The sequence below is a fragment of the Paramacrobiotus metropolitanus genome, unplaced genomic scaffold (assembly GCF_019649055.1).
Source record: "Paramacrobiotus metropolitanus isolate TYO unplaced genomic scaffold, Prichtersi_v1.0 Parri_scaffold0000038, whole genome shotgun sequence".
In the NCBI taxonomy this organism is placed as follows: Eukaryota; Metazoa; Tardigrada; class Eutardigrada; order Parachela; family Macrobiotidae; genus Paramacrobiotus; species Paramacrobiotus metropolitanus.
Window position 1 is genome coordinate 1,217,114 of NW_026570258.1, and position 8,200 is coordinate 1,225,313.

General features: G+C 39.6%; 1 protein-coding gene across 1 annotated transcript; it reads right to left on the minus strand.

Annotated features, from left to right (window-relative positions):
* Positions 1-823: 823 nt before the first annotated feature.
* Positions 824-8,194, minus strand: LOC129589965 (serine/threonine-protein kinase STK11-like). Its single transcript, XM_055484907.1, has 4 exons — positions 7,696-8,194; positions 5,163-5,633; positions 2,736-2,991; positions 824-1,482 (listed from the first exon to the last, which is right to left on the minus strand). Exons 1-4 carry the CDS (start codon positions 8,186-8,188, stop codon positions 1,161-1,163), a joined length of 1,542 nt encoding a protein of 513 aa, XP_055340882.1. The 5' UTR covers positions 8,189-8,194; the 3' UTR covers positions 824-1,160.
* Positions 8,195-8,200: the final 6 nt, after the last annotated feature.

The following is an 8,200-nucleotide window of genomic DNA, read 5'->3' on the forward strand; positions in this document are numbered from 1 at the left end:
CAGATACTTGCTTCACGGTTAGGCAACCCTGTTTATCCTTTCCACTTTCCGAGAGATGAAACCGACCGACAATGCGCCACAAAATACCACAGTCGTGCACCGAAGCGGCAGGTACACCAGCTCCAACCATTCAATGACCTCAATTAATCGTGCGCTTTCTGTCGCTGGACGCCATCCCAGAAGATGTTTTAGTATATGCATATGCTTTAGAGACATTATCCACGCAAACAGAAAGACAATCCAAAAAAATGCATAGATAAACCATTCGATCCCGGAGGTTGGGTGTGCGCCATGATCGGTAACGGTATAATTATGGGTTTCGTTTATCTGCAAAATGCATGGCCTATAGCGGCTGCCAGCCGGCAAATAACATTTCCATTTCATTTTAGACAAGTAACATGCTTAAGAGAAGTGGCCCGGTATATGGTACCAAATTCGCGTACATACACGAAATCTTCCACTTTCACACATTCCAAAAACTTTTTCTCTTGTTTTATGACATCCTGTAACTAAATGATTTGCACACTTGGGCGTGAAACCCATTTTTGCGCGCTACATCCTCTTGTGAAGGGTGACAAAATTTAAGGCATCGGTGTAAAGACGATCTTATGGCAATGTGCACTTACCTATGTGCAAAATTTGAAGGAGATCGGTCCATAATGAGATTTGATACACCGAAATGCATTTAAACTTTTTGGATTTCGTCACCGTTAATACCAGCTTCGCAACCGGGTGTTAGTTTTGCTCCTGGCATTTGTGCTTCTTTTCAGTGTGTGCCGAGAACAACAATTATGCGCATGATCGGATCGACGAATCAGAAAGTTTTAAATATTAATACTTCAAACTTTTTCTTCACAATCAAGCTTCGCCACGCATCGCGGCACACATCCGGTCCAATACACAAGAATCCAAAAACTCCAAAATTTCAAAAACATCCCAAAAAACCCAGAGCGCGCGTCCCATGCGCAAAACATACAGTAAAATACACATTCGCAACCACAGCAGCAAAAAACAACTGCGCATATCCACAAAAAAAGCGCGCCCCGCCCAAAAACCAACACCGTCCGCGCCGTGAAATCACCACAGAGAAAAAACTTCCAGGGGAAAATCAACACACCCCCACCCTCCACACCGAGGGTCCCCGTGACCTTTGCCCCGGTTCAATGCATCCGGCACACTTTCCAGCGCCGCAACGGCGTCGCACAGTCCTCCTTGACCATGTCGGGCTCCTCCGGGAGGGTCGCCGCCGGGGACACCGGCCGCGGCGTCCCATTGGGCGTCCCGTGCCCCGCCTCCAGGCCGCCGTTGGGCGCGTGCTCCCCCGCGGCGTCCGCGTAGTGGTAGTGCGCCTGGATGAAGGGGAGGAAGGTGGCGGAGGAGCGGGAGAGTTTGCGGTCGATGCGCTCCTGACTGGCGGCGATCTTGGGGCAGGGATGGTTGCGGCGGATCCAGCCGTGGTGCAGGATGCCGTTGATCGTTAACCTGCCCAATGGATTACACAATTATTAAGAGAAATTAATTACTAGATTTATTTACGGTGATTTGTTATGTCCAGATAAAACTGCACGATTCCGGTGAAATAAACTTGACAAAACTTTTCATAATTTGAATTTAAATTGTTTGTCATAATTTTTATCAACTTGTCATACAAATTTGTTAATTTTAATTTAGATTTTAATTAATTATAACTTTTAACTGCATTTTTTTGCAAATTTGTATGCAGATAAGAGTACACTAAAAGAAAAATTAAAAATATTGCAGCCTCGAACACACACAATCGAAAACAACCAAGGAAAATGAAAAACAGCACAACAGAAATCAGGAGATCACAAACACAGATTAAGATGCAACAACAATATTAAACAACAAATCAGCGACCAACAGTTTCCTGTAAACGGAAATGCATCACTAAACATTCAAGTGATGCGAATCAATCGAAATCAACGACCTGGAAACTCAGCGAAAAAATAAATCAACACAAGAAAACTACGGAAATTTTTCGAACAAGCTAAGAAAATAAAAAAAGGTGGATAAATTTTGCATTGATTTCGTTAATACAACGCGCGAAACAGAAACGAAAAGTTGGCTGCATATTCAATTTTAATTACATACATGTATTACGGACAAAAACATATATTATCAGCACAGCCAATCAAACACATTTAAGACACTATTATCCAAAATAATAATTATTATTTAAAACTGTCCAGTAGTTTATCCGCGTTTGCACGTTTTATTATATTGATGGCTATTATATATGAAAAACATGTACTTATATATTTATATATATTTATATATAAATTTATATATTTATAATATATAAAATATATTTATATATAAAATAACGAAATATATTTATATATTTTATAAAATAACGAAATATATAAGTATATATTTATATATAAAATAACGAAAAAGTGTTAATACATCTCAAAACAGTTCAATCAGCTGAAATAAACTACATAACGATAATTACGGTATCAAACGCCATACTATAACTCCAGCCACTGTACTACAAAAGCCAGCAATTACTAATCTCACACTATTGCAACTGTATGATAATAACTGTATGTATGTATGTGAGATAATAATATTATTACTGTATGTATGTATGTATGTATGTGAATTACTGTATGATTATGATTTTAACGAAGCTATTTTCTGTTAAGTGTGATACAGAAATTAACGCTATGTGTTTGTATTTCACATTCTGTCATCTGAAAATGACACCGTACCTATCACATTCCTTCTTGGCCAGACACCCGTCCACGAGGGCACACAGATCGGGCTCGGCATCACGGACATCTTTGGGAATGGTGTGAGCACGCTCACAAATACTGGCAAACAGCTCGTACACGGTCTCCTCCTCGAAGGGGAACCGGCCGACCGCCATGTTGAACAGCGTCACGCCCGACGACCACACGTCCAGCTTCTCACCGGAGAACGTCTCCACGCCTTCCGCCACTTCCGGCGACTGCACGGCCGGCGAACCTGCCAACCAAAAGCGTTCAGTCAACAAAACAAAAACAAAAAATTGGTAATTAGTCAGCAAGGCGATATAGTATAAAAGGTGGCTCAGAGAGAAGATTAGACACGCTCACAGATCGCTGGGAAAACCCATCAAACTGCTGATTTGTTTTAACAGCTCACGAAACTGTTTCTCGTCATAGCCAGGCACATAATTTCATGAGATTTATCTGCAGAATATTACCGAAATATTATAATTATTAGGCGTATTACGTATATAATAATCATTAATAAAACTGTGCGATGTAACTGTGCATAAAACCTGTGCATGAAACAAGAACAAATTGTTAAATCAACGATCAGCACATCTTCTTCCAAATAGAAATGTGCGTACTAACATTCACCCGATTCAGCAAGCAGAGCCAAAATTGAAGACTGAATCAAAAGATAAGAAAACACAAAATCACAAATATCGTTAAAGAATAATGCGTCCGCATATTAGCAAGAAAAGCAAGCAGAATTAAATCAAGATGAAAAAGCCGATCAGTCATTTTCGTTCAAACCTACTATTCATTCCATAATAATTTAACTGTTTATATTAAAGCAAAATAAGCGAAGAACTTCGAAACCGAAAAAAAATTGCACCAACACAAAGGTCAAGGTTTATTAACTGTATTAGTAAGAGATATCTACGAAGAGCTGTGGGCTTCCGTGCGGCTAGTCACTACACTACGAAAGCTTTGCACTTACGAGGTTTTCTCGCTCACACTCAGCATAAAAATATAATAAATAACCAACAGTTTTTCATGTAACTGAAAGACGCATTCTACAGACAATCGAAATCATGATCTGGAAAATAAGAAAAAAATCACCACAAGAATGTTGAAAAATTTTCAACAAAACAAATTCAAAAACATTCACAATGCGCGGTAGACAAAAAATATTTATTGCTGTTAATTCGGCAATGAAAGCATGCCAAATTACGCTGGAAAACTGATGCAAAAGCCATTTCCATTAAGAGCTATTACCAGCTCAAATTTTAAAATAAAACGAGATGAATGCAAACCTTATGAAAAAAAGGAGCGGAAATGAAAACGAACAGACATAACATAGTGTTATGATATTACATTATATCATATCGGACAACAACCGAAGGCACGAGTCGGACGAGCCACCGCACTACAAAACCCAGCAATAACGACAGTTTTTTACATTTACATCTACATTCCCATATTCTGCCGCTTCAGCACAGTGAGCACACCCACCCACCTTGACTGCTGACAATCTGATCCGTGGTGACATACGGAGATATTTGTTCGGCCACGCCGAAATCAGTAATAATATTACAAAACAACTAAAATAAGTTATCGAAAAATAGGAACAAAATTCTGCAACACAAACATTATATGAAAAATTTCTGTAAAAAAAATTAAAGCATCACAAATGAAGTTCGCGCAAATTTTAATAACAGCATGCAAAAGTCGACACCAAGCTGAAAAGTCAACTGAAGAAACCTACACCGTTTATTGCCGTTTACAATGATTAAAAAATTTACACCTAATGAAAGAACCTAATGTACAAAACCTATAATGAAAGAACAATTATATACAACCATAAAACAAAAAGGGTGAAGGAAAATAACCCACAGACAAAGACTAGATTTCTTAACTGCATGACATCTGTAACTAATCGATTATCAGGCATCATTGCTTACGCGAGTCACTTCACTATGAAAACCTTATAACGACGAACCCATTCAGATCTATTTATACTGATTAAAAAAAATTGTGCATTCAAATTTGAGGAAGGACAAGCATATAGAAATGAAAAGGAAAACGAAATCCCACAGTCAAACACCGGATTTATCATCTGCAATTATTTAGCACTCGTTAACTTAAACTCGTTGTATGCGCGAGCCACTTCCCTACGAAAATCCTAACACCGACGAAATTCTCCCACCTTGACTGCTGACAATCGTACTGTGGCGGCATACGCGGACTGCGCTACACTGACACAAGCTATCAATACCAATTAATGTAATTTATAATTAAAATTTATATAACTTATTTTAATTTATTTAATTTACAATTAAAATAAAATAATTTACATTAAAATGAATAATTATAATAAATAAACCGGTTAAAATATAACTAATATAATGTATAATTTTCTTATACAACACCTGAGCAACCCACCTTGACTGCTGACAATCTCATCCGTGGCGGCGTAGGGGGAAATCTGTTCAGCAACGCCGAAATCGATAATCTTCAGGACATCACACGTGGTCACCACCAGATTACTGGGCTTGATGTCCTTATGGATGACGCCCTGCGAATGACAGTACGCCAGACCGTGCATCAGCTGCAAAAAGTAATAGTGGACTTTGAAGAGCGGCAGGCGCTGCTGCGGGAACTCCTTGGCCAGATCGCTGATGGTGCACACGCCCAGTTCGATGATCATGTAGGTCTTATTCTTGGATTGCTTGCGCACCACTTCCCGCAGGCCGCACACACTGCGGTGCGTCAGACGCCGCAGGATGCCGATCTCCGTTTTCACGTTCTGCAGGCCGTTGGGGATGCGTTTGAGTTTGTTGGGCGAGAAGATCTTGACGGCGTACCGCTGCAGACTGGTCACGTGCAGGACCTCCTTGACTTTGGCATAAGAGCCTAGCTACAACAAGGGGATCGTATTATAGTCGCCACTCGCCACAGCATTTTTTTTGAAAAATTATTTATCACTGGTTTTAATTTCTTAAAATTTAACAATGTTCACCACTTTAAATAAATCATTAAATTATTGATCACAGTGGTTTTAATTATTTGTTACAATGAAATTATTCAGAAATTATCAGAAAAGAAAAAGCCGTATCCCTACAATTCGCCACCTTGAAAGCAAACAAAGAATATATTTTCTATTTTCGAAAGATAACCAGCACTACGCCGCACCAACTGAAAACACTCGGAAATGGGTAACCGGAAAATTCGAAAGCAGGTATCTGTACTATTCGACAATCCTATCAACAAAAACACTTCAAAAATTCCAAGGTTGGGAACAACTTTGAAGTTCATTTTAAGTAGTGTCTTTATCATAATAGCGATGAGTTTTTTTCTCCCCTCGACCATTACACTACGGTAGTCTTCTAATTTCCGGAAATGGCTTCGCGCATTTTATGGCTATTTTCCCACTCCTGTTACTCTAATTATTCGTTTTAATAGGCAATAGCCATCAAATAACAAAAAGGCAAGCGCGGGCAAACTACATCAGAGTTAAAATTTAAACAAAAAAACAACCAAAATCTCTATCCCCCCGCGGGTTAAAAGGCGAAGTACTTAACACGGCAGTAGCATTTCCCTTAATGACAGCCAAACTAAAACGTTGCTTGATAAAAGCAGTAGAACGGGCTTCTCCAGTTAATTCACGAATTTTTCGGCCCATAAAATGTACCAGTTCGCTCACAGCTGGGCCGAAAACTCCCAACGTTTCCAATCACTAGAGGATAAAAATGGTGTCGATTTTCTAGTGAAGAGTATTCCGTCTCTTTGCGTTTTATTCTAATTAAAGTGCAATAACCAAAATTACTAATTTTATAAAAAACCAAGATTACTAATTTTATAAAATGTCAATCAATCTGATCACTTATTCTTACAGCAATACTATCAATGTCAATAATTCTATTTCATCAATATTTTATTCACGATAACCCTGAATATTTACAAATAAATCAAACATTTTAACACAACAATAAAACATTCAAAACAGCAATATAGAAATAAACTAACTGATCTACAGTATATTTGTATTGCAAATTGGAACAAATTAAAAACGACTACCAAAAATTAGTCTCGATCAAGACGAAGTATGCCACACTGGCCCACACAGAAGTAACTTGCGTTGAACTTTCGTCAGTTAGACAACTTAGACTAGTATGACTCAGCAATTTCTCAGAAACTAGTGCTTCAAAATTAGGCCAGTCCATATGCCGACCAGCACATATTCGTTCCCGCGCAATTTGCAGACAGAATTAGCCGAACCGATTACATCAGCGCATGCGGCAGGTGTACAGTCGGTAGACTGTAGCTTGCATTTGTAATCAGTTGAGCAACACTTTTCCAACTGTCACCGCTGACTAAAAGTCCGAATGATGCAACTTCATGTTGCGTTACATACTTTAATTCTACGTTAGAGAGACAGTGTTAAAAAACAAGAAATAAATACATAAAAAAGACAGAACGGAAAATAAAATATAATAGAAAAAAATTAAAATAAGAGATAAAAAAATGAAACAGAAAAAACAGAATAGGATGAAAAAGATAAAGTCATAAAGAAATAAATATAGAAGAAATAAAATAAAAAAATTCAAAAATATGTTTACGCTTCCACGTTAAAAATAAGAAATGGTGAATCTTCTAAAATACACTTGAATAAAGTAACTGAAAGCACGACCGAGCGAATCGTTGCCATAATTTTGATCCACACAATGATCTCTGTAATCAGCAACAGAAAATTTTTCTACAAATTCAAAACTTTCCAAATGAGTAAGTAAGTTCTGAACTATCGTAAAGATTTAATTAAACAAACCATTCGGAGAAATTTCCGTTCCAGTAAAAAAACACGTCAGAAATGTTTAAAATCCGTAATGAACAAACTGAATACAAAATTAATACAGCAAACACAAAAAATATAAAAATATGCGGAAAAATTCCTAAAAATATTGGAAATGCAACTGACCTTCTCCAATACATTCTCCCATGAGGTAATTGCCAATAAACTTGGCCTTCACCACGTTCTCATCGTAGGAATAATCATCGGGCTCCAGGTGATGGAAGAAATTCGGCGGACCCTCCTCCCCCACGCGCACGGCACTATACGGTTCCTGGAGGATCCGCTCATCCAGCAGCTCCTCCGAGACACTCTCCAGACTATCGCGTCGCGCGTACCCCCGCCCCGGTGGCTGCTGCACATACCCCGGCTGTACAAACTCCTCACGGCGCTCCACCGTCCGCTGGAACTCGTGGAACCAGCCGGGGGCCACGGGGGGCGAATGGGTGGGCTCATCGCTGTCCTCGGCGCTGCGCTGCCACAAGAGGAAATTGGGGCGCTGAAAATGCTCCTCGGGGGACTGGGGCGACGTCGGGTGGTGGGCGTGGGGGGCCAGGAGGGCGGCGGACGTCGGGACGGGCAGGGAACGGTGCGAGGGGGCATTCGCGGGCGCCTCGGCCATCAAATGGAGATG

Excerpts from the sequence above, each read along its gene's own strand:
- LOC129589965 (XM_055484907.1), bottom strand. The coding sequence starts at position 8,188 with ATGGCCGAGGCGCCCGCGAATGCCCCCTCGCACCGTTCCCTGCCCGTC. Across the intron at positions 2,992-5,162 it reads TGAGATTGTCAGCAGTCAAG|GTTCGCCGGCCGTGCAGTCG; the intron begins GTGGGTTGCTCA and ends TTTGGTTGGCAG. Across the intron at positions 1,483-2,735 it reads GCCAAGAAGGAATGTGATAG|GTTAACGATCAACGGCATCC; the intron begins GTACGGTGTCAT and ends TCCATTGGGCAG.